The sequence below is a fragment of the Eptatretus burgeri genome, chromosome 16, assembly GCF_056783735.1.
Source record: "Eptatretus burgeri isolate ZD-2024b chromosome 16, Ebu_testis_v1, whole genome shotgun sequence".
In the NCBI taxonomy this organism is placed as follows: Eukaryota; Metazoa; Chordata; class Myxini; order Myxiniformes; family Myxinidae; genus Eptatretus; species Eptatretus burgeri.
Window position 1 is genome coordinate 2929282 of NC_140976.1, and position 27461 is coordinate 2956742.

Here is a 27461-nt window from a genome sequence, read left to right on the forward strand (position 1 = left end):
GCTTGGAGGAAAGCAATGTACGAATTCCCCTGTAAGCAGGATGAAAATCACTTGACCACATGTGATGTTCTCCTCTCTCACTGATTCCTTGCACATCAGCCTCCTTGTCCACCCTGAGTGCACATAGTTTTATACCTCAACTCCCTGAACCACTCAGCTCTGCCATTCAGCCTGCCCCGACGACTCTGTTACATGATATCCAGTGTCCCTTGAGAGAGAAAATTCTTCTTCACCCTGCAGTGAGTTCCAAGACATCCACAGGCAACATCAAGGATGGTGATGTTGAAGGCACTCCACAACTCCTCAGGTTCTCCCAAAGCACGAAGACCCCCCCCCAAATCTCCACTCAGCCTGTTCGCAAACTCCTCAGCAACACTCTCATCCTTGAGATTGTCAACATCCAGCCTCAGCTGGGATGGAACCATTCTCCTGGATTTAAGCGACAATTTCAGTTACTACAACAAGCCTGTGGTCAGTATTGAGGAACTGACCACTCTGGAAGACCCTGCAGTTCTGGATTAACCTCCAGCGATCATCAACGAGCACAAGGTCAACCTCCATTGCCATACCACCAGCGTTAGAATACCAACCCAATGATCAGCCTGTGAGTGCTAAAACTATGAACCGGCCACCCTCAGTCCGTGACTTATTGCAAAGTCAAGGAAATTAGTGCAATTCTGGTTCACAGTTCCAGACCCATGGGGACCAACACGTCTCATAACCATCCATATTAGTTCCAGTCGATGCATTGAAATCCCCCAAGACTAGAAGAGTATCTCGCCTCTGGGAATGATCAACCACAGACTCAAGCGTAGCATTGAATGCGTCCTTCACGGTGAGATCACTCGCCTCTGTTGGAATATATAAAGAGACCAGGGAAATGACACCCAAGGAGTGACAAATCCTTCATCTCATTATGCACTCATTGACAGGTGTTACCTCAATTATCATTGGAGTCAGCTTATTGGACACAGCTACAGCAACTCCTTTGGCAGGGTAACCATCAGAGCGACCAGACAAATAGTAGATGCAACTGTGAACCAATAGTAGGTCTGTAATTGAGAATCAGACCACCTGCCATTATCTCGCCATGATCCAGTCTCTGACCCTCAGGGAGTGCTGCAATACCGATGTTCAAACGCTTGAGCTCAGATGACAACAGAGACAGGTGATCATCCTCTCGTTGGGATAGGACATTCCAGGCACCCACCCAAAGGGACCACCTCGGGTTAACCCAAGGAGACCACCGTTTGGTGGAAGACACCTCAGCACAACCCTGACACACTCTACTGCAATCTGACCCAGGAAGATTACCCCGTCGTTTTACTCCTATTATCAGAGTGGGGGTTCAGAAGGCTTTGCCCCAATCCTGTCATCCGGTGAGCTTCTCTGCGGAGGTCAGCTGCACAGGAGGTACTCCCATGGAGTGGGTTTTCAATTTCCTTTGTGTTTTTGTGTTTTGCAGAAGGAAGGGTTTTATGGTGCCCAAGCTGTTAGGGTAAGTGCAAATCCAACTACCAACCTCTTTAGAAAACAGTAACCCAACTGCAGGAGGATGTCTGCAGTTACAATTGGGCACGAGTTATGGATGGCCATTGGCTCACAAGGAACTCCTCCACCATTTGACAGGTTTTGTTTTAAATCCTTCTGGGTGTCCATATAATATCATATACCCTCCTCAGCAGGAAACCTGGTGGGGGAGACGGCTTAGTCACCGACGACCTGACCATGAAACAGGTTATTTCAGGTTTGCATGGTACCTGTAACCTGACCTCAAATTTAGTCTGGCCTGACCTGACAATACCTGACCTGACAACGTCCCATATGCCCCCTGGAACTACATTCCAGGTGAGCGAATGAAAAGTTGAAATGTCTTGCATCAATAAGTATTCAACCCCGTTGCTATGAGATGCCAAGTTGTGCTCAGGTGCTTCCAATTTCCTTTGTTCATCCTTCAGATGTCTCCACAACTTGTTTGGAGTCCACCTGTAGCCAATTCAATTGATTGGACATGATTTAGAAAGAAACACACCTTTTTGTGTGAGGTCCCATAGTTGACAGTGCATGTCAGAGCAGAAACTCTCCCATGAAGTCCAAGGAACTGTCGGTTGAAATCTAATCTGAGATAGAATTGTGAGGCACAGTTCTGGGGAAGGGTACAAAACAATTTCTGGAGTGTTGAATGTTCCCAAGAGCACAGTGAGCTCCATCATTAGGAAATGGAAAGAATATGGAACTACCCTGACTCTACATGGAGCTGGCCGTCCGACGACCAAACTGAGAAACTGGGCAGGAATGACCTTGGTGAGGGAAGTGAACAATAAACCAATGATCACTCTGAAGTTCCTTGGCTGAGATGGGAGAACCTGCCAGAAGGACAAGAGTCTCTGCAGCACTTCACAAATCGAGGCTTTATGGGAGAGTGGCCTGATGAAAGCCACTCCTGAGAAAAAGGCACTTGACAGCACACCTGGAGTTTGCAAGAAGTCATGAGAAAGACTGAGAGCATGAGGCAAAAGATTATGTGATCTGATGAGATGAAAATTGAACTCTTTGGCCTGAATGCAAAGCGCTACGCCTGGTGGAAACCAAGCATAGCTAATAACCATTTAACACCATCCCTTCCGTGAAGCATGGTGGTGGCAGCATCATGCCATGGGGATGCTTTTCAGTGGCAGAGACTGGGAGACTTGTGAGGATAGAGGAAACAATAAATGGAGCGAAATACAGACAATTATTTGAGGAGAACATCCTTCAGAGTGCAAAAGACCTTTGACTGCGGTGAAGGTTTAAGTTGTAACAGGAAAAAGACCCCAAGCATACAGCCAAAACAACACTGGAATGGCTTCAGAACAAGAATGTGAAAGTGCTTGAGTGGCCCAGCCAAAGCCCAGACTTGAATCCCATTGAGAATCAATGGAAAGCCTTGAAGATTGATGTTCACCGATGCTCTCCATCCAACTTGACAGAGCTTGAGGAAATCCACAATGAAGGAGGAGGAGATTGGGACCATCCTCTGTGCAAAGCGTTGGTGGTGCTTAAGCAGTCTTCTTGGCTATTGGGCACAATCCTAGATGGGTCGCCACTCCGACACAGTATGCCAGCATGCTGGCACTCATTTTGCCAACCTCGGAAGGATGACATGTCGAGTTAACCCCATCTGGTATTAATTCAACAGCTGAGCGGGATTTGAACTCAGGACTGCAGGATCCAAAGCCCACCACCCGAACCATTAAGTCAACAACAGGCATCCAATGAAGAATGGGAGGAAATCCCCAAATCCAGATGTGCAAAGCTGATACAGACATACCCAAGAAGACTTGAAGCTGTAATCTCTGCCAAAGGCCCTTCTCCAAAGTATTGACTCAGGCGGTTGAATAATTGACGCAAGACATTTCAGCTTTTCATTTTTAATTAATTTGTAACACTTTCGAAAAACATGTTTTCACTTTGTCATTATGGGGTATTTTGTGGAGAACAGTGACAAAAAATTTCAATTTCATATATTTTAAATTGAGGCCGTAACACAACAAAATGTGACAAAAGTTAAAAAATTCACAACAAATTCAGGCTCAGTTCGGTCGGACGGCCAGCTCTCGGAAGAGTTTGGGTCATTGCATATTCTTTCCATTTACCAATGACGGAGCTCACTGTGCTCTTGGGAAATTTTAACACTCAAGAAATTGTTTTATACCCTTCCTCAGATCTATGCCTCCTCACAATTCAATCTCAGATTTCTACGGACAGTTCCTTGGACTTCATGGTAGAGCTTCTGCTCTGACTTGCCCCGTCATCTGTGGGACCTCATATAGAACGGTGTGTTTCTTTCTAAATCATGTTCAATCGATTGAATTGGCCTCAGGTGGACTCCAATCAAGTTGTAAAAACGTCTCAAGGATGATCAAAGGAAATTGGATGCACCTGACCTCAAGTTGGAGGATCATAGCAAAGGGGTTGAATACTTATTGATGAAAGACATTTCAGGTTTTCGATTCTCATGAATTTGTAAAAAAATTATAAAAACATGTTTTCACTTTGTCATTATGGGGTATTTTGTGTAGATCGGTGACAAAAATTTAAAGTTGTTCCATTTTAAATTCAGGCTGTAACACAACAAAATGTGGCAAAAGTCGAGGGGTGTGAATACTTCCTGAAGGCAATGTATGTGTCCCTGATGTTGTTCTGCGGTTGCGCTGGCAATGAGAATATCATCTATATGTACAGAGCCAAAGTGTAATCTCCAGAACTCCTGATTGATAAAACGATGAAAGGTTGCTGTGGCATTGCACATGCCGAGTGGCATCCGAAAGCAATTCAAACAGACTGAAAGGTGTGGTGACTGCCATCTTCAGGATGTTACCTGGATCCTCAGGAATCTGATGGTACGTACGGATGAGGTCGACCTTGGAGAAGATTGTGGTGCCATGGAGTGTTGTGGTAAAATCCTGAATGTATGGAATGGGGTAACGGTCTGGAACGGTTGTGTTGTTTCAGGACCAGTAATCCCCAGGTGTCTTTTGGGGTTCCAGGTGAAGTGGTGAAGTCTAACTGCTGGACGATCCCCCATTGTAGCAGAGATTAAAACTACTGGAGAACGATACATTATTTATCTGGTGCGAGGTGGCGAGCACGCTCAAAACCAGGGGGTTCTGTGGTCTCGATGTGATGCATGATCTGGTGTTCGATGGGCTGTATTGTCGCAGATGTGTGCATAATGGACGGGAAGTCAGAAAGTACTTTCTGAAAAGGGCACGTGGATGTGGATGGAAGACATTTCGTATTCAGTTATGAAACGGTGGAGGCTTTACCGAGAACACTAATCTGTGTCGAGGCATCCAATAAATGGCGATGTACAATGTTGACGAGGAAATTAGAATGACCCAAAAAAATCCACACACAGGATAGAGTATGTAGTGTTAGGAATAGTAAACACCAATGGAAATGAGCAACGTAAACCCAAATCAGGCTGGAGGGAACATTCTCCAAAAGTAGAAAAAGCATTGTTATAAGCGGCATGCAATGAATATACCTGTCGATTTTTTCCGTTTATCAGCAGATGGTGGCACTATGATGACCTCTGCCCCTGTATCCACAAGAAAACGAATTCCACGAGTATGATCCATGAGGAAGAAAAGGTGACTTATGTATGGCCCCAAGTGAAGTCGTCATCAGTAGTTGTGGGAATCATTGTTTTCCTGCGGCTGGTATGAGCACGGTGCCCCACACTGACGAGCATTAGCATTGAAGGTCACGTGGTACTCATACCTATTTGGAATGCTATGGAAAATGAAGGTGAATGGTTGCGTGAGGTAAGGCGTTTATATCTGTTCCTGCAAGGGGTACATGAAGACGAGCATAACTGGGATTGCACAGCATGGAGCTCCAAGACGAGATTCTTCAGGTACACAATTTCAGATTGTAGCTGTGTGACATGCTGTGGTGGAAGTGTCACACTTCACTATCCATGGCGGTGAAACAGTGTCAATGAGATGATCAGCCAGATCCGCAGCAGCAGGTAGTGTCTGCTCTTTATTAGCTGCAAGGATTATGCGGATGTGTGGTGGTAAACATTGCAAGAACAACTCACGAATAAGTAACTGGTCGAAGGTGCCATGGCGGTCACCGAGATGCTGTTGCATATGACACAGTATTTGCGTGGGTCTTCGATCTACAAAATCCTTGGCTATAACGAGTTGTTGAAAGCACCCATACTCAGAGGGGGTCGTGCGCAACATGAGCACGGCCTTCAAAATCGTGTACGGGTTGCTTGTTGGAGGTTGTCGAAAAAAATCTCTCACCTCCATCGCATATTCTGGTGACAAGGATCCAACGAAGTATTTGAACTGGGTTAATTCAGTAGTAATGCTCCGGGTGTCGAATTGCATTTCAACTTGTGCAAACCACAGCTGCAGGTCATACGGCTTTACCGAAACCGTTGCCACGGATGAAGCAGTTTGAGCAGCCAAGAAAGGCTGCTTGGTTGTTCCCAGTGAACGCTTCGTCGTTTGTAACTCTCTTTCTGTCCATTTTTATCGTCGGGGTCACCAATTTACTGTCGAAGGAAAAGATGTTCGAAGCATTCAAATTTGATTTGAACGTATATTTCAAACGTGACCGACGAACCGGCTCATCAAACTTCCGATTGCATCCAGTAGCGGAAAACCCCCGATCAACCCGAGCTCAAGCATATTTACATTTTGTAACGTGAAAAGAAAAATCATGTTGCTGCACAGCCAATTTGAACATGCATTACACTCTCCGGTCACGCGGAGGTGCCATGACCATGGTGTCATCTAAGTGGCTAAAGCATCTCATAATGAAGGCATCCATTTATGAAGTTTGCACTGGAGACCTAATGAGGGGGGAAAGGTATGAAGAGAATGAACATTGAGAAAAGGAAGAGAAAATAGGATTGCAGGAGAGAGGATGGAAGCATGGGATGACGGAGAGAGGGACCTGAGATTGAAGTTTGATAGAAGTGAAAGGAGGGCAGGGATGTGTATGAGGCACAGGGAGGAGAGGGGCAGGGTTGGGGGTTTAAACTTTGCCATTTTGTGCATGAAATAAACAGATGGTCCCAAAGAATAAGGAGAGAGTGCAGTCACCAACTCACAAAATGATAACATACCTGCAGGCCACACCAACAACAATAAGAACTGAAATCAAAAGGTCAAGTTTGTTCCAGAAACTTGCAATATAATGCTTCAAGCCATTTTGCATCCCAAACTTGCGGGTGTGCATCAAAATCTGTCCAGAAGAAACAGGAAGTGACGCTTTGTTATAACTGCTCGAAGATAAAACTGAGTTTACATTCTCACAGCAACATTGTTACATCATTTGCACACATTGCATGAGGAACCACGATTCCTTCTCTTAGTGAACCCAAACATACCTGCCTCAACTCCTCAGTGATGAAAGCGATAAGCCAGGTGTACAAAAAGATCTCCAACAAACCAGGACCGGTGGGCCATGGGTGCATATTGGTAAGAATGACGGAGGCGTAAATACACAGGAAGATCAGTTCCGATGCGAGGTTTGTAAAGAATATTGTGATCGGAGCTCTCCAGAAATGAATCCAGCGTTGGATAAAACCATCTCCTGGAGCAGTTTTCGTTCTGACAACAGAAACAACAAAGCAACTTGGACCATTGCTACCAGAGGGTGGGAAATCCCCGCTTTGCTGAAGCAACCTATGAAACCTGCAGAACAGAAAAAAAAACTGGAACAGTACTCCGTATAGCGCATACCTACCTCCACCAGGCTGAACAGCTTAGGTTTTGTATCACACTGACAAGCCAGATCTGGATCCAGACTTTAACCAAAATCGAACCTACCCAACTCATCCACCAAGTTTAGTCTGAATCCATCCAAAAGTTTTGAAATACCATGCTAGAAATCGTTTTTGGCCCCATATAGAATTAAAACATTCTCATATCCAGATTCGTACCGTCACCAAAATCGAATGAGTTTGTCCTTGTCACACACCCAAACTGTCCACTAGGTTTCGTCCGAATCTGTCCATAACTTTGTGAGATATCCAGCCCACAGACAGAAAGACAAACAAACAAGAAAGATGTGCAGAGTACAATAGTTGCAAAGTCCCTAAAACAAATTTGACTTTAAAAATAATTGGGCGTTGAATTCAGTGGCCAAATTTCCAAATCCTGAAAAGTCAATGGGATGAAAATTGAGCATTTTATAAATTTCACCAAAGTTTTTGACCTTTGCCTATGTTGACCTTTTGGTCTATGTTGACCTCAATAATAATTAATCAGTGGTTGAATTCAGTGACCTGATATGCAAATCCTCTTGAAATTTCAAGTCAATCGGATGAAAACTGAGGATTTTAGAATTCGGCCGACAATGACCTTTTGTCTGTCTCTTTAACTTCAAAGTAATTGGGGGTTCAATTCAGTGACCTGATATGCAAATCCTGTTAATGTTTTAAAGTCAATTAGAGGAAAATTGAGGATTTTAAAAACTGCACCTACGTTGTTGACCTTTTGAGATTTTGACATCAAAATCAATCGGCTTCTTGTTTTATGACCAACTCTACCATTTGGTGGTTTCGTGAAGATCGATTTAAAATTATGACCTGCGGGTAATTGACATAGAGACAAACAAACAGACAGCCAGACAAACAGACAGAATCACAGACCAGAGCTTCCAATATACTTGTAAATCTTTGATTTTGTAATTAACATACAGGGGAGAAAACATAACAATCCACCTTCAGTGATGGAGGTAAAAAAGACTTTCATTCAAACCAACCTCAAAGGCAATTCTGACATTGGGATGTCTTCAGGGTTTTCTGACATTTGTTTATTGACCGTTTCCTCTTCCTTCGACTCTCGTTGCCTGTGAAGAGCCAACAAACAAATCCCATCTTTGTTCATCCCCCATGCTACTTGCATCAGTCAGTGCAAGTTGACTGCAGAGCTTGCGAGGAACTAGGTCTCACTTTGAAATTTTGTTCATATAAGGCTCAAATAAAGGGACACTGAGGTCTTGCAATGCACTTCTAAAATCAAAGGTAGGTTGAGGACATCAAGTGATAACAGTGTACATTGTACATGTGATTGTGATGAAGTAGAGACAGGGATTAGGAATCTATATATAATGGAGCAAGTGTTTGAATGTATGTATGTATGTCTGTTCTTCACTCATTCGTTGGACAGCTGAGTTGACGTCACCCACAATTGTAACCTGAAATACTTAACCCAAAGTACCCAGAAGACCCAAAAAGACCCCCTCTTCCCCATGACGCCCTAAAAGACCCCAAAACCCCGAGGACCAAAAAGAGACCGAGGACATAAATAAACCCGATGATCCAAACAACCCCGTGTACATGAACAAAACCCGAGGACCCAAACAAAACCCGAGGACCTAAAATAACCCCAATGACCCAGAAGTCCCAAGAGGACTCCGAAGACCCAAAAGACCCCAAGGACCCAAAATACACCCAGTCCTTAAAAGACCTGAGTTCCCAAAGAACCTCAGGCCCCAAAATACCTCAAAGACCTAAAATTCCCAGAAAACCCCGAAGACATAAAAGACCCAGATGACCAAAAATACTCCAAAGACCCAAAATACCCCAAACACCAAAAATAACCCAAAGACCCAAAACACCCCAAACACCGAAAAGACCCAAAAGACCCCGAAGACTCAAAAGACCACGAAGATCCAAAAGACCAAAAAGACCCAAAAGAGCAAAAAGATCCTGAAAGATCGCCAAGGACTCAATCCACCCAGGGGATCCAAAAGACTAAACGGGACTATCTGGGACCCATGCAAATTCTGCATAATGTAAAATGTAACTTCAGGTCTCCAACCGCCCCCCCTCGCCCCTTCCCCCCCCCCCCACACACACACACACACATGCAATCCCAAGTCCTCAACCCCCCTCCGAACTGTATCCTCTCTGTGCCACCCCTACCACCACACCCAAACTCTGTGCTCCCCTTCCCCTTTCTTCAAATCTTCAAACCCCTCCCAACCAAAAGGCCTCAAATCCTCCCCCCTCAAAAGACTCAAACCCCTTGATCCCAACTCTGTTCCATTTCTGCCACCCCCAACCCAACTGTCTTTCTCTTCCCTTTTCTTGCTCACGTACTCAACCCCCTTCCCAACCCCAAGCTCTCAACCCCCCCCCCCTTCCCAACGTCTATCTTACAACTCCACGCACCCCGACCCCCAACTCTCTGTCCTCCCATCCCCATTTCTTCCCATTCTTAACATTACACAAAAATACACAGGGAACTTTGGTGCATGGGAAGGCTATTCGACCTATCATGCCTGCGTTGTTCCTGTCCCCATTTGTTTAGAATACTGTTCAAAGTAAATAAAGATGGAATGTTAAATTCACAATGACTTCCCCTTTTTCCCCTTATTCTCACCATTAATTCATGGACCAGTATTTGTGTGTTTGTCACACTACTCCTCTTCCAGTTACATCCAAGCCAATTACATCCAGACTTGCTGCATAGGATCAGCATGACCCCAATTGATGTATGGAGGTGATTTTATCTTTGCTGGTGGTCTTGGGCAGGTGAGGGGGGGGGGACGCAAATTCTCCATGCAAATGTGTATTGTGGAGCATCACCTCCATGTGGGGGAGGGTATTACAAGTCTCCACCATTTACAGTGCAGTATTCCTGTCCCCAGGTTTTCCAGTGCAGTGAGGTGTTTCTAATTGTAAGCAGTCGATACGTTTTTGCTTCACACACATAACTTCATGGGTTGTAATGTTTTTTTTTTTGCCGACAGAGCTATCAGTTGCTGATACACCACCCAAATAAAGGTATGCATCAGAAGAACGTGTTGCATGCTTGAAACAAGATCACCCATCAGGTAGGTACTCTGCTCGTCTTTAAAAAAAAAATGATACGTGCTGTTTAAATGATACGTACGTGTTTACGTGATCAGGTAGGTGCTTTTGCTGTCCTGTTTGAATGTGCTGTTTTAAAGTAACATAATCCTGTACTAATGCTCACAGGCAGGACCACCCCCTCCCCCCCACTTACTTTCAAGCCCCCCCTCCCAAATGCAATTCGAACCCCTCTCCCGCCACACCTTCCCTTGAAGTCCCACTACCAAACACAAGTGCAGAACACCTCATTCCCCCTCCTTGCTCCCCCATCTTCCTCGGTCCCAATACATTACCTCCATGCACTCCCTACCTCCCCGAGTGTATTGTGACACGTGATGAAGCGTCGCCTCCCCCTTCTTTGCTCTTCCCAATGTGGAAGAAAAATAATTATATTCATGTTTTCTCAATTATACTCACTCGTTGAATTGTTGCTGGTACTTTATAAATTTATTTTTGTACGATTGTCGAATTGGCTGTCAGTAATGTTTCCCTTTTCCCAAGGGTCTTTTGACCTACATATTTATAAAAGGAATATCTTACCACAAAAAAGGTCTTGCTCGTTGCATAGAAAAGGGTTACTTGGTTGATAACACTGCAAACTTTTGCCATGATTGTATCATTCTCTCCCTCCCACCCAAAGTGGCCACGTATTGCAGTTTTGAGTTATTTTGCCCAGTGCTTATCAGTTCATCCCGTGGTTGAATTGCCAAATGTCTCACCCTCACATTTTTGGATATCAAATTGTGTACAAGAGGAATTGCTTCGGGCTTCTGTTTCAGTGAAGTTCATTCGAATGTTTCGGTGAATTATTGAATTTTCTTCCTTGATGTAATGCATTGTAATGTAATGTAATTCCTTCCATAGGAAATGAAAAATTCTCTTTTGTATGCCGATCAATAGATCGTGGGGAAATTGAGTTCTTTTCCACCACACCCTCCTTCCTTGCTTACTGCTCACAACATATATATATATATATATATATATATATATATATATATATATATATATATATATATATATATATATATATATATATATATATATATATATATATATATATATATATATATATATATATATATATATATCTCACACACACACACACACACACACACACACACACACACACACACACACACACACACACACACACACACACACACACACACACACACACACACACACACACACACACACACACACACACATATACATACACACACACACACACACCCTCATCCCCCATTCGTATTTCCTTCAGCAAAGCAACAGGTGGTATATGATAATTTAAGCAATAAGCAAGAGCAGACCTGGTCTTAGACGTTTCACCCGCTTCCCAGAGGACTCCCTCAGGCCAATAGTCCCCGATCCTCGTCATGTCTGCTTTTATTGCCGACATGACCGCTCCTTTCCAGTCACATGCCAATGTGCAAGGTCAAATGGAGGAGTGTTTTTATTTTGTCAAACCTCATGCAAATGAACATCAAATCGCATCATTGATGGGCTGCTCTGTTCCTTTTATTACATACACGTGATCTGGTGTTGACGTGAGCCTGGTGTTGGCGCAGTGGTTAGGGCAGCGGCTTGGGATCCAAAAGGTCCTGAGTTCAAGCCCCGTTGGGCCACTGAATTAATACACCAGGGGGTTAACTCAGCCTGTCATCCTTCCGAGGTCGGCGAAATGAGTACCAGTATACTAGGCCGGTGTATACACCGGTTAAAATAGGTGTACCATATCCCTGTGTCGTAAGAGGCGACCAGGGTTGCGTCAGGAAGGGCATCCGGCGTAAAACATGTGCCAAATCACGATGCGGATCATACGGATGATCCGCTGTGGCGACCCCTAACGGGAGCAGCCGAAAGAAGATGATCTGGTGTTGACGTGTCATGGTGGGAGTGTGTGTGCTTGTGGTTGTTTTTGTGTTTCCAGGGCACAAACATGGCTGGTTTCATGTCTGGGTTGGACGTGTTGAGGTGTGGGTTATGTGATTGTTGGAGTTCCCATTAGATGTTGTGCATGTGTGAGTGTGGTGTTATGGACCTCACACTTTCTTGCTCCCCTTATCCAGTTGCTTGCACCATCCAATTTTCACCATTTGTATCAGAGATGGAGTATCAGAGAGAGATGATGATTTTATTAAATCTCAATGGATTACCCAATAGTGGATGGAAGTTAACAATTCACCAATTAACCGGGATTTGCTTCCAGTTTCCATGGTGCTCCAAAAATAAGCAATTTCACCATAACAGTGAGTGTGCAATGTTCATGCTTACAGCAGATATAAGGAAGACAAGTACAAGCCTATGGCAGATATAGCAAACAAAGTACGAGCTTTCAGAAACATATTACCTGAAGGTGAGGAAACGAGTGAAAATAAGTGGAGGGAACAAGACACATGTAATGACCTTCCAGATTGGCACAGTGTCGGACATCTCCCCACACCATATTTGCGTTAGCACGTTCTGGAAGTGAGAGCAAAGGGTAAGGAAAGTTCAGCTCAAATGACAATTGTATAGAGAGTTGAAAATGTTTTTCATTCCTTCACATAAAAGCACTTCTGTCATTCGAAATCACAAAGGATTCATTGCAATAAATAACAATTAATAAACCTGATCGGGATGTCACCTCAAACGAGAAAACCCCAGAAGGGGAAAACTAAATTGTTCAATGCTTCCCACCATCACCTGCCCTGACCTTGTGGCCTTGCACCAACCCACAACTCATCATGCCACCAATACGACACTTTCAAAATGATGTAATCTGCCCCCAAATGCTCAGTGGATGCACAGAAACCCCAGGAAGCTGAAGAGTGTGGGGCAAAATAAAATGTATTACGTGTCCGGGATAAGGATTGTTACTTGGAATGGCTCACCAAGCTTCTGAAAGAAGTCAAAAATACTTGGAAAAGTACCTGGGAGAAATGGTTGTGCCTCTGCACAACGAAAGATTCAGAGAACTTTCTCAGCTTGCCAAACGGGCACCTGCTTGTGCTGAAAACTCCTGTCCAGGTGGAATACCCAAGTGGAGGGACGTGCGTTACACAACCTCCTGGCACATCGCTGCCAATGAATGGACTTTTATCTGGATTAGGTTCTTCTGAACACCGATGGGAAGGACATATCTGGGGCTTGTAAATGTACAGCATAAGTTTAAAATGATGATAAAGTAAAAGGTTTACAGTTTACACCACTTCCTCCTGTTAATGGGCAGAGCATGCTGCCCGTGTGTGTGTGTGTGTGTGTGTGTGTGTGTGTGTGTGTGTGTGTGTGTGTGTGTGTGTGTGTGTGTTATATCCACGGCTGATGCTACAAAGTACTTACAGTCAATGGTAGGAACCTGACACCTTTCAATAAAAGATATTCCTCATATTCCTACATTCCCGTGAGTCTGACTTGCATTTTGAAAAAAAAAACGATGATGATTAATCATTTTGAAAATGCCACTCTCCTTCTAATCTTGAAAATTATGTTTGAAAGATGATTGGAGTCACACATTTCGTGTTAGCAAAGACAGGTTAAAAGTGCCCGGTGAGTCGAACCAAGTCACAACTTCCACAACTTGCACATGCACAGAAAGGCCTCATTTAGCATTCAACCGTCATTTACAAAGTTGCGTATTGGTTGGCTCATGATAACCATTAAGGCCCTTTTGGTAAAAGATTAAAAAAAATTTTTTTTAAGAAAATATAAAAGTGCTTTAAAAAATTTAATTCAATTTTACATACAATGTCAAGGCTCGTATAAGAGTTAACACACAGAACGTATAACAAGGGGATCAGGAGACAAGAGGAATGGGAGAGGGAAGCACAAAACAATGGGGAATAGACACATGAGGAGATCTGTGGAAGGGAGAGGGATTGGGTTGAACCACACACAACTCAATTATACAATGAAGCATGTGGGAGGACAACACAGATTTGGAGGTCACATGATCCCTAAAACCATGTGGTGTGTGTCAATCATATTGTTTCATTAATTTCTTGGGATCACAACCTGCACGCCGCAGTGAGCAAAAAAGTCTTTGGCATCAGCTTTGTCGGCCAGCTCGAGGAAGGTCCTTCCCCCACATTTATCCAACGGCTGGATGAGTAGGTCCATAGCCTGTTTCTCATTTTCTTTGAAGCAATGATCAAACATTCCTGCAGTACGAGGCAGCAACATGCACCATCAAGACACAGGAATTAACTAATCCGGGTTAGATACAATGTTACAACGACAAGTCCATTTTCATTGTGTTGGAAGTCCTTGCGGCCAGATCAGCTTCGGCTCCGACCTCAAGACATTGTGACACCCGGTGGTGTAATCCATGTCTTTCTAGACTGCAGTAATTAAATAAATATAAATCAATACACAAAATTATAAATTATAAACGTACATGCGGTTATTAAATCAGGGAACGAGTGATGACAACAAGAACATTACGTAGATTCATCGTCACGTGGTTCGGATATTAAGATTTGCCATGTACGACCGAGTGATGAAGTGTCATCAATTGCAGTTTGGTTCTTGAGAACCTCAAATGTATACAGAGATAGTCAAATCCATCTTACCAACTGCAAGCTCTTCATACTCGTATGAAAGTTTGAGGATGTTTTTTCGGCTTTCTTTAAGTTTTGGCATCGTTCTCAACATCATGGTGGCAGTCAGGGCAGCAGCTGTGCCATTGTTGCACTGGAAGGAAACTCACAAAGTAAGGATCACCACAGTACACTGTCCACGTGTATGATCAGTCAATGGACGACCTTGGTAATATCTGAAGATGTTCAGTACATGGGATGAGGGAGGGGAGGGTGTTTTCCAAAGGCACACAGTGTGATCAGAAAGTCATTTATTCTGCGAGGATATTGTACAAATGAGAGAAACTTAAAATCAGCAACTTTGTACAAGCCTTGTCATTTGCAGACAAAGGGGGTATCGATGCTGTTTAGCCCCTCACATCATGCTTATTACAGTCTCCATTGTCTTCTAGGTTGTGTTTATCATGTCGGCCCATTTGGTATTCCCAACTAAACCCACAGCTCATAATGCAAGGAACCCAGCTCAAAATCCCACAAACTATATAGTCGTTGTCCAAACTGATGTCCTTGTGGCTCATGCAACACACACCGGCATGTCCAAACGTTCTCATCCCGAATGCGATTTATTAAAAATGCCCAAAATGAGTTAAATAATAACTTTACATCCTGTTTATTGGCTTACATGGCATGTGAGAAATCTCAGGTATTTCTTCAACAAACCTTTGTCCAGAAAATGTACGACATCTCGAAATGATGCAGCAGGATGGAGAAGATGAACAGGACCCACTCATACTCTATGTTTGAGTCATTATCCTCCTCCTGAACAACACAAATGGCATGACGTGCCGTGAAATATTGTTACTAATCTGGAAGTTTACTGCACTCAACATACAGGACCGAAAGTTCAGTTGTATCGATAAGTAAATGTGGATAGATAGCTTTCTTTTCCTTGGTCTAATGGGTAATTAAATGTTCATGCACTGCGAAGTTATTTTGAGAGTCAGAGTTTTCTTTTATTTTTACACCACCAACAATGACAACACTAACGATAACAACAACACCAACGAAAACCCTCAGCTCCTGGCATTCTCCACGCACTCAGTAAGGGAAAGGTCATGCCCCACCCATCGATTCGCTTGGGCACTCCAAGTAATGGAATGCGACATGTCTCACCCAACGATGAACGAACTGAATTCCATTCCCTAATATGGTCATGAACGTTCGCTTGGCGGCGCGCCGAGTAGGAGAAAGGTCAAGCCCCACCCACAGCGAACGGGCCACGCCTGAGCGAGCGACGCCCGAGAGGCATAAAAAGGGAACGGGGAGCACGGAAGGGGGTTGTGTGGTTGAATCTACTCGAGCAGGTTGTGAAGGATCGGCGCCTCGTCTTCACCAGCGTGTGTTCTGGAGCGCGTGAGAATCCGCCGGAGCTCGGGAGGCTGATCACGGCTCGCCGGTGTCTGGATTTGGCTCGCCTCTCACTGGTGCCCGGTTCGAATCAGCTCGAAGACCACACGAGGTGGACAGGTCCGAGACAGGCTCTGGTCTTCAGCTCACCCTTTCTATCCGAGCTGGAGGCATCAATAAAGACCACTTTGGGTCCGATTCGTGTGTGTGTGTGTGTGTGTGTGTGTGTGTGTGTGTGTGTGTGTGTGTGTGTGTGTGTGTGTGTGTGTGTGTGTGGCACCAGTCTAGTAAGTAATGAATTGTTAAGTGCCTTGCTGTACATACGTGCATCTCTTATTCGGTTAACTCTGCCTTCTTGCATGCTTCCCTCCTTTCCCCCCATTATGAATAAACCCATGTATTAAATGTATCAGTTCGATTTTTTTGTGCTTCTTTTATTGGTTTGACACGGTGCATGTTGGAGAAATAGCAAGGCCGTTGGTGCCGCCGTAAGGGGGGGTATTTGGACCGACGGGACTTTGGTGGCCGTCAGCTCGGGCCACACACGGTTCGAGTACGCTAGCTGCTCGTTCCGTACGGGTGCCGTCGAGGGTGTGAAGACTCAGTAAATTGCCATGTGGAGCTCAAGGAATTTTGAAAATTGGCAAATAACCCTGTACCACGTGGTCGAAATATTGACGCTTCAGGGTCCGATAGGGGACCCGTACTTTTTTTTTTTTTTTTTTTTTTTTTTTTTTTTTTTTTTTTTTATATACCTTGGTCGAGGCTCGTATGAGAGCTAACACACAACTCACAGCAAGGAGGCATGAGACAAGAGGGGCGGAGGGAAGGGACAAAACATTGGGGGAACAGACACAGGTGAACTGTGGAAGGGAGAGGGATGGGGATGGGACGGGGAACATGGCGAGGGGAAGATGGACATTAAAGGGACTTTCAGGAAGGAAAGCAGGAGAATTGAAGGAAGTGGGCTTGGGTGGATTATCGGGGGTAGAAAAGATCGAGGATTTGGATGGGGGAAGATAAGAGGTGGTGGTGAACAGCTGTTTTGAAAGCCTGAAGGGAAGAATGGGAAAGAATAGAGTGAGGAAGTTTATTCCAAAGGCGGGAAAAAAAGAGGAATGAAAGAGTGAAGATGAGCAGTGATTCGTGATTTTGGTAGTTTTACCAGAAGGGGGTTGTTGGCGGACCTTGAGCGCCCTGTGGAAATGTGGTTGGGACAAATCGCAGAGAGAGCAGGGGGGCAAGGCTGGAGAGGAGTCGGTAGAAGACAGAAAGACCACCGACCAACCTGCGGTGATTGAGTGAGAGGCCCAAAGACTCAGCTTCATTGCGGGAGATGCCAATGATCTTAAAAGCCCTGGTTTCGACAGCGTGAAGTCGAGAAAGGTGGGAGGCAGGAGCACCAGCTCAGAGGGGAGAGCAGTACTCCATCAGGCTACGGACAAAAGCTTTGTAAGTGGTCAGGAGGTCAAGCGGGCCGAGGAAGGACTTTGCACGCACGGAGGATTCTCAGTCGGCGACTGGCTTTTGAGGCAAGGTTGGAAATGTGACTTTCCCAGGAAAGGTCATGGCAGATAGTGAGACCCAGAAGCTTGAAAGAAAAGACTTCTTCCAGAGGATTGTTGAGAAAGTGGATGGGGGGTTTTGTAAACGGTCCTTTTCGAAGAGACATAGTGAGAGTGTGAGATTTGTCTGGATTGAAAGACATGTTCCACGTGTTGGACCAGTTTGTGATTTTATCCAGATCTGCAGTGAGCGAAGAAGCTGCTGCTTGCCGGTCTGAGGGATGACAGATGGTACGGCAGAGGGTTGAGTCATCGGCAAAGAGAAATAGAGGATTTTCCAGAGAGTCCGAGAGATCATTGATGAAAACCAGAAAAAGAACAGGGCCCAGAACGCTACCTTGAGGAACTCCAGCCTGCACAGGAAGAGGGGATGAAAGAACTCCATTTAGGGGCCACACGTTGACTGCGACAGGAGAGGAAGTCTGCGAGCCATGAGTGGAGATGGCCTTGAATACCATGGGAAGAGAGTTTGGTGAGTAGGGCAGGGTGCCAGACTGTGTCAAAAGCACGTGATATGTCCAGGGATACGGCTCGGATTTCCTGTCTGGCACTGAGGTCCCCCATCCATTGATGGGAGAGCAGTAGCAGCATATCTAGGGTAGAGTGACCTGGTCTGAAACCAAATTGATGATTGGAAATCAAGCCATTGGAGAAGAGGAAGGATTTCATGTCTGAAGCGATGATGGATTCCATAACCTTGCTGATGATTGGGAGAAGGCTGATTGGTCTATAGTTACAGGGATCTGTTTTTGCACCTTTTTTATGCAGGGCAGTGATGTTAGCAGATTTCCAAGCAGATGGCAGATGACCTTGGGAAAATGAGAGGGTGAATAGAACAGAGAGAGGGTGAGCAAGAGCAGAAGAGCAGGCTTTGAGGACACGTGGGCTGATGCCGCTCTGGACCGGTTGCAGAATCTGACTCGAGGTTTGAAAGCAAGCTCTCCACCTTGTCAGAGAAAAGGATACAGAGTCCAGGGACAGTTGGGTGCGACTGGGTAAAGTGGGTAGAGATAGTGATGGGTTTGGGACACAAGATTTAGCTGCAAACACCGAGTTTAGACATTCAGCTTTATCACGTGTGGAATCAGCAGTGCGGCCATTTGAGGTAAGGGAGGGGATGGAGGGGGAACATACACCAGAAACAGATTTGATTAAACGCCACCAGGATTTTGAGGAGGGAGAGAGGTTTGAGAGTTCAGACTTGAGATGAGAAAGATGTTGTTTTCTGGCTCTCCTGGAGGGTAGCTACACACTTGTTCCGAGCTTTGTGGAAAGAACTGAGATTGCCCTCAGTTGGGTTTGCTTTCCATGAGGCAAAGGCAAGTTGTTTCAGGACAACTGCCTCGCCACAAGCTTCAGTAAACCAAGGGCGGGAGGAAGGGTAAGACAACTGAACACGAGAGAGGGGATAAATCTGTGCATGAGGGAGAGCAAGTTTCTTTGAAAGAATTCCCAGGATGAGTTGATGTTTGAGAAAGTAGTGATAGGAGACCAGTCTGTAAGTTTGATGGCTGCTCGGAGACCCTGCCAGTCGGCTTGAGTGAAATGCCAGACTCGACGGCGGTGAGGTGTCTTCTGATAACAGCCAGAGAGATGTCCACTTTAATAAGGACGTGGTCAGAAGAACCAATTGGAGCGAAGGAAGAGCAGCAGATATTGTCAGGGAAATTTGTCAAAATCAGATCCAGAAGAGATGGAGTACCATTGGTTGAGATCCGGGTCGGGAAGTTGACCGATTGAGTCAGTCCCAATGAGTCACAGAAAGCTTTTGCTGATGTCCCATGGCAGGTGAGAGAGGTACCCACACCTAGCCAACTGGCGTGATGACAATTGAAGTCGCCACATAAGAGGAAGAGAGAGTTTGGATGAGAAGATAGAAGATGGTCCATGTTTTCGGAGAGTGAGGTGTAGATGGAGTCATCACTGTTCGGTGGACGGTACAGTACACATATAAACATGAGGTGGGAGTGGAGGGGAAGCCGAAGCCAGAGGTATTCCTGGGGGTGTGGGGGAGTGAGAGCAGTGCAGGGAGAGTGAGGAATAGAGTCTTTGATGAAGAGAGCAACACCTCCACCAGGACGAGGCCCAGGTCTGTCATACCGTAAGAGGGAGTAACCAGGGAGAGATACTTGGGAGTCAGACACGTCTTGGGAGAGGAAAGTTTCTGTTAGGCAGATAATGTGTGGTTTGTGAGTGCAAACCTGCATGTGGAAAGATCTGAAAGGTTTGAGCGAAGGCCCCGGATATTTGAGGTCCACACTTTTAATGAAGAGGTAGGGGAGGAGGCTTTTGGTGCAGGAGGTGGAGGGGGCGGGGGAGGGTCGGACGAGGGACGAGGGGGGGAGGTAAGGAGGGTTGCTGAAGGAGTGTGGGGTATTGCAGAATAGCGAGGGGAGGGGGCCGAATGAGGAGGGAGAAAAGGCTCTGTGGTGCTGTGAGAGAGGGAGGACAAGAGACAAGGAAGATGGCAGTTGAGGATTTGAGGAGGTGGAGTGAAGAGATGGAGGTGAGAGGGCAGTGGAGGGAGGCAGGTTGGTGGATGAGAGGGGGGCAACTTAGGAGAAGGAAGAGTGAGGGGGATGAAAGGTGGGAGAAAGGTGAGGGGGGAATTTTGAAAAGAGGTGAGAGGGAGGCTTGGAGGAGAAGAGGGATGGTTGCTTTGAGAGTGAGAGTGAGGGGTGAGGGGGTGAGTTGGCACTGAAGTTGGAAAAAAAGAATGGTTGATGGAAAGCGAGCATCCATGGCAAACTGTGGTTTTTAAAAGTTTTAGGTCAGAGATGCGATTTAACACAATTCTTGATGGATGCAATGAAGGCGAATTCAGAGCATGGAGAGAAGAAGCGCTGTAATAGTTGGATTTTTTTAGGCAAGGAATGAAGGAGAGGTCGAAATGAGAGCAGTCTGTTAAAATAGCAGAAGAGTAGTGCATTGTGAAACAGTAAAGAGTACCACATGTGTGAGAGAGGAAGATGAAGCATTATAAGATCGTTTTTGTTGTTAATATTAATGTATGAGAGAGTTCAACAGATTAGGTCATGGAAGTGTAAAAAAAAAAAAGAAATCGAGGAAGACGAGGAGGAAGTTAAGAGGAAGAAGTAGCAGAATCGGGAGAAGGTTGTTGTTGTTGGGTTTTTTTTTTTTTTTTTTTTTTTTGAGATAAGAAAGAGATTAGTTGGGAGAATGGGGGATGTTTGGAAAGTGGGGAGGATTAAAATTGAAGTGAATGGGGAGGTTAGGAATTGAAGGTAAAGGGGAGAATAAACAAACAAACAAAAAAAAATACGATCGAACACCAAGTGGAACCGGTAGGCCTCAAGCCTAGGACTAGGCCTCAAACACCAGGTGAGAACGTCGACATAAATACTCACAAAATAGCACGATTTTTGAAACAAAACCGAACTAGGAACACACATTAACATGTAGGTGAGAAAATTAAACAGTTAAAACGGGACAAATAACAACCGGAACTTAACTTTGAGAATGTCAGCAGGGAGCCCCGAAGGAGACCTCTTGCCGCTCAAAACCGGAACCGGAAGTCAGTTCTCCGGAAAAGTATGATCTAAATTCCGGGTGTTCGGTGGAGTCGACCCTGCTGCTCCATCTGGAGGTCGTGCTCGCAGCCGACGCCCGGTCCGCAACAAATTGGCTGTCAGGAGTGGGGTGCGAACCCCTCCACCTCCGTAAATTTGCAGAACACCAATTTGGCAACAAATTGGTGTTCAGGAGTGGGATTCGAACCCCTCAGTCTCTCCGAAATTCAAGGATTCGGATCAGGGGTGTAAGGAGTAAAAAAAAAATTATTCCCAACACGCAACATGTCTCAGCAAGACGAGCTGAGGCAGGTGGATAGAGATGTAGCGTTAGACGAACCCATGGTCCAGGACACAAACACCATGCAGGAACTTTTCCCGCAACCAAACTCAAAGTCCGAAAGGGGCGCAGGGGCGGCGTATGATACCCACCCCCCCCCCACTCCCGTCAAATTCCCTCCCCGATCCCGGCCGGTTCCGCACACCATCATGGCGGATCGGCTTCGCCATTTGACATGGGCCAGTTCCTGGAGGTGATGAGAGGTATGATGAAAGAAGAAATGCAGGGAATGAACAACAAAATGAATGCAAATGCACAATGGATCGATGAAAATATGTGGGCACTAAAGGGCGATATGCAGATGCAGCGAGGAGAGAAGGAAAACATGGGGTTAAGCCTGCGGGCGAGCATGAAGGGCATAATGGCGGCACCACGTGGCGGTACGATCAAACCGACGAGGGGGAGTGTGCAATGTGTCCGGCCCGCGATGGAGGCGAGTGAGGTCGGGGTGACAAGAGACTCCATCACGATAATTTGGGAGACGTGTGGGATGAGACACGAAGGGACGACGGAGAAATTAAAAGAGGTGATGGAGACGGTAAAATTAAAATAGGTGATTGAGACGGAAAAATTAACTGAGACAGCAGAGACGCGGGAGATAGACCAAGCAGATAATTAATTAAATAAAACGAAAGAGGAACCAGAGACGCAGAAATCAATGGAGGAGAAACTACAGGAAAAGGAGGGACACACCACAGGTAGAGCTAAGAGGGGACAATGGGGTTGAGCTTGGGGAATGTGTTGGGACCCAATGTGAGCATCAGATTGACCTTCCACAGGAACAAAGGGAGACGGGATGCTCCCTTGAGGCAGATCGCGACAAAGTGGGTTCGATCGGGCCGTGCGAGGTTGAGGGGAGGTCTGAGGTGAACGGGTACACGCGGAGCTTGGGGAGTATGGAAACCCCGGGATTGCTTGAGGTAGCGCGAATCCCTGATATGAATGTCTCGGTGTGTGTGGTTTCGGGTATGAGTGGAGCGACTGTGGTGAAATGCGTGTCAAAATGTGTGCCAGAAGGTAAACATGGTACGAGTGTCGTGGCATGCATGGGAATGGACAGACCGGTCCAGACGGAGACAGGTGTGGCGAGCCTTCTGTGCCGTGTAGGGTTAATTTGGGTACCGCGCCGGGTTTGCCCGAAGGCACGTACGGGGTCCGTGGCGCACGCCACGTACATCCTGCATGCGTGCGTCTGCGTGATTGCAATTCGGTGCAAGAACGTTCCACGTCGGATACGAGCGGGCCGCGTGGACGGCGAAAATGTAGGCGAGTGTTGTTTGAATTCAAAACGGACGGGTTCCCATGTGCACGCTTGTGCGAAGCTCTACGTGCTGCAAACCGCGTGTTCTGTTCGCGGAATGCGCGGAGCAGGTTCCCGGGACGATGCGCTCATTACAACCTGCACGGGAAACCGTGCAGGCTCGGCGTGCGGGTGACGTCATCAGCCCAGACCTCGCGGCGCGAGCTTCGGATAAACAGTGCACGTTGTTCCGTGTGGGGAATTCCCCGAAAGTGAGCGCTTGTTGCAATCGGCAGGGTGACGTCATGGCTGCACGGATCGGCCATTGGAGGGGACGTTAGTATTGCCCATGGGGACGAGCGAGTGAGCCGTAAACCACCGCCTTGGTGGTGCAAAGAAAAAAAAAGCCTCGCTCCAAGTACACAGCCCAGATTGGGCATAGGAGCAATAGTTAGTGGGAAGGGTTAGCGTTAGAGAGACCAGCCTCATGGGGCAGGAACAAGTCCTCAGGGGGCCCGTGGACTAGTTTGTGGGAAAGTAGATTTAGATATGGGAAATGGATTTTGGGAGACATTGACAGACATGGAATGTGTAGTGAGGATGTAGCTTAGCGACGTAGATTAAATGGAACATGCATTAGTTTAAGGGATGACAAGGGAGCACGAGTTAGTTAGGGGAATTTAGTAAGGAGAATGGCAGTGTGGAGTGTTGGTGTGAGTGGAAAGGTGAAAAGGGTACAATGAGTGAGTGTGGGACAGCAGACCCAAGTGTGTGAATGGAGTGAATGTGGTATGCATGGTAGGAATGAATGAGTGGGGGGAGGAGTGAATCCCACCCAAGGGACCCCGGGGTCAGTTTAATGTTAGTTAGCGGGTGAGTCAAATTTACCAAAAGGAGGTCATTCTGTTGTTGGTGTTGAGAGAAGGCACCAAACCCATTTGGAGGGGTGCAGGAGTCCATGGACTGGCTGGGAGCGTGGCTGTTGAAAGGTGAGTATCGATTAGAGGGCACCCCGGGCACCGGACTAGTCAGCCAGAGTAGGCCATGGGTCCAAGGGACCGCGGGATAGTGTACTGGCACGGGTGGCCCGCGGAACGGGACCCGGAGCACCAAAGATGCCACGTGGGCATGGAAGGGGGGCAATGCCAGGAAGGGCAACCCCCGCGTTCATAGGGAGCTGGTAGGCTCGGAGACAGCCGCAGGGCCCAGGGGTGCCATGGTTCGAGTTTGGAAGATGGTAGTCCCTGCCAAGTGAGCCACGCTGTCCAGCCACAAAATTGTGCGAGGGCACGAGTGAAAATTTGAGGGCGAGGCCCAAATTTATAATGGACACCAACACGGGCGACGGGAATCATGGTTTTTAGAACCAATAGTTTAAAGTGACAGGCGTTTTGGAAAGCCCCGGGGTAGTTTAAAGGTTAATAAGGATAGGTTAGAAAGCAAATGTACCCCTTTGCACCATCCATCCCTTCACTCTCTGTAAGCCGCTGGACCCATATTGGTAGATTGCTGAACTCTGTGGGAGGCCATTCTGAGGCTTTGTTGGGCCTCGAGGCAGGACGCTAGTCTCTCCTTTATTCCCCTCCAGAACGGATTTTAGGGGTTGGGAGTAGGCTAGGTTGACAGGATAGGGTAGCTGGACAGAGACGATAAAGGGTGTTTGGGAGACGAAATTATCGAGGAAAATAAAAAAAATAAAAAAATTAATGGGACATTTAAAAAGGGGCTAAATTTTGTTGTTTTGTTGTTGCAAATTAAGGGAGTGGGTATGGACAGAGACAGTCAAAGGCGATAGGTTGGGGGGGAGGGAGACAGTAGGGTAGGTCCGAGCCTGCCTTCGGAGCGGCCGGCACCACCGCACTCCCTCCAGACCCTCACGGAACGAGACCAGAGGCCGGCCAGCTTCACCTGCCAGCCTGTTGTGCTGTATTTGCTGGTCCGCATCTGCCTTTCCATGCTTCGTTTGCCTGCCTCTACCATGACCCCATGCCTGCTAGCCCTTTTTGCATTGCCCATGTGCCAACCGTCTAACCATGTGCGCCAGGATCATCCAGTGTGTTTGCAAGGACTGCCCTGCAGGCAGCTACACCATCCATTTTTTGTGTTTACATCTTCTCCATTCATTTCAATGAGCCAGAGACTGCATTGGGCAGCCTGGCTACCTCTTAAAATGGCCCGTGGGACGGCATATGGCATGCCGTGTTAGGGTGAGTTTCCTCCAGCAGCTGGGGGTATGAAAGAAAGAAAAAAAAGAAGGTTCACTGAGACACTCAAGGGGGACCTTTTGAGCAGGCCTTGAAGATGACTGACCTTCAGCTGTGGAGCACTCACCCACACAAAACTGTTAACTTTGCCATGCCTTTTTCCCACAGATCACCGGTCCTGGGCCATGGTTAGTGTAAATATTAATTAAGGTGAATATTGTAAATAAGTTATTTGACCCACCTGCAGGTTTGTCGTAGCGCTGGCAATAATAGTTAAGTTATCCGTGTATGTCTGTTAGTTAGTTACGCAGCGCATTTGGTTATTTATTTTTGGAACATGAATAAAAAAATGTCGCACTCAGGGATCCGAAGGTAAAATGCACTCGTGGAGAACTTAGACATGCTGGTCACACGAAAATTTCACGACTCGGGATGAGTCTGTAAAAAGGGGAGAGGGTAGTGTTACGAATCTGGAAGTTTACTGCACTCAACATACAGGACCTACAGCTCAGTTATATCGATAAGTAAATGTGGATAGATAGCTTCCTTTTCCTTGGTCTAATGGGTAGTTAAATGTTCATGCACTGTGAAGATATTTTGATAGTCAGGGTTTTCTTTTATTTTTACACCACCAACGATGACAACAACACCAACGAAAACCCTCTGCTCCCGGCATTCTCCGCGCGCTCAGTAAGGGAAAGGTCATGCCCCACCCATCGATTCGCTTGGGCACTCCAAGTAATGGAATGCGACATGTCCGACCCAACGATGAATGAACTGAATTCCATTCCCTAATATGGTCATGAACGTTCGCTTGGCGGCGTGCCCAGTAGGGGAAAGGTCATGCCCCACCCACCGGTTCGCTTGGCGGCGTGCCGAGTAGGGGAAAGGTCAAGCCCCACCTACGGTGAACGGGCATGCCTGAGCGAGCCGTGCCCGAGAGGCATAAAAAGGGAACGGGGAGCACGGAAGGGGGTTGGTGGTTGTGTAGTTGAATCTACTCGAGCGGGTTGTGAAGGATCGGCGCCTCGTCTTCACCATCGCGTGTTCTGGAGCGCATGAGGATCCGCCAGAGCTCGGGAGGCTGATCGCGGCTCACCGGTGTCTGGATTCGGCTTTCCTCTCACTGGTGCCCGGTTCGAATCAGCTCGAAGACCACATGAGGTGGACAGGTCCAACACAGGCTCTGGTCTTCAGCTCGCCCTTTCCATCTGAGCTGGAGGCCTCAATAAAGACCATTTTGGGTCCGATTCTTTTGGCTGTGTGTGTGTGTGTGTTTGTGGCACCTGTCTAGTAAGTATCGAATTGTTAAGTGCCTTGCTGTACATACATGCATCTCTTATTCGGTTAACTCTGCCTTCTTGCGTGCTTCCCTCCATTCCCCCCATTATGAATAAACCCATGTGTTGAATGTATCAGTTCGTTTTTGTACTTCTTTTATTAGTTTGACACGGTTCGTGTTGGAGAAATAGCAAGGCCGTTGGTGCCGCCGTAAGGGGGGACATTTGGACCGACGGGACTTTGGTGGCCGTCCGCTCGGGCTACACACGGTGCGAGTACACTAGTGGCTCGTTCCGTACGGGTGCCGTCAAGGGTGTGAAGACTCGGTAAATCGCCACGTGGAGCTCGAAGTATTTTGAAAATTGGCAAATAACTATGTACCACGTGGTCGAAATATTGACGCTTCACGGTCAGATAGGGAATCCGTACTTTCCGGAGTTCTCCGGAAAAGTACGATCTAAATTCCGGAGTTCTCTGGAAAAGTACGATCTAAATTCAGGGTGTTCGGTGGAGTCGACCCCGCTGGCGGTCGTGCTTGCAGCCGACGCCCGGTCCGCAACAATATTACACTGGGCAACAACAAAAAAAACTTTTTGTGTGCTACTAAGGGAAATGCAGGTGTTCTTGGCTAAATCTTGGCCGCTGATTTCAAATCGGTAGTCAGAATTTAGCTAGCACATCAGGTTTTCAAAATATGTACATGTATTAATGATACCCAGCATACTATCTTAGATACTATATCATTGCAGATCGCCACATTGTACATCTAATATCAGTGCTTAGTAATTACTTTCATGTCATATTTAGATAACAATGATTGATCTCCATGTGTAATGTGTAGTATACAAACCAAGAACATAAACAAGTTGCAGAAAAAGAAGTTAATAAAACATTAGAACATGGTAATCTTAGGAAGGGTGTAAACTTGATCAGGAAATCTGCCCCATCGTGAGTGACTCAGATACAACACTTCAAGTTTACATTCTTCCTTTCAATATAGTCAGCGTA

General features: G+C 46.3%; 1 protein-coding gene across 1 annotated transcript in view; it reads right to left on the minus strand.

Moving 5' to 3' along the window:
- LOC147010335 (transient receptor potential cation channel subfamily M member 2-like) overlaps positions 1-27461 on the minus strand; it is a 258972-nt gene that overhangs the window by 97763 nt on the left and 133748 nt on the right. Inside the window, exons 13-19 of the mRNA XM_085859000.1 lie at positions 15607-15705; positions 14920-15040; positions 14363-14508; positions 12720-12832; positions 8272-8358; positions 6893-7115; positions 6629-6747 (exon numbers count right to left, since the gene is read on the minus strand). Of these exons, the coding sequence (XP_085715126.1) occupies positions 6629-6747; positions 6893-7115; positions 8272-8358; positions 12720-12832; positions 14363-14508; positions 14920-15040; positions 15607-15705 (908 nt within the window). The remainder of the gene's footprint in view (positions 1-6628; positions 6748-6892; positions 7116-8271; positions 8359-12719; positions 12833-14362; positions 14509-14919; positions 15041-15606; positions 15706-27461) is intronic.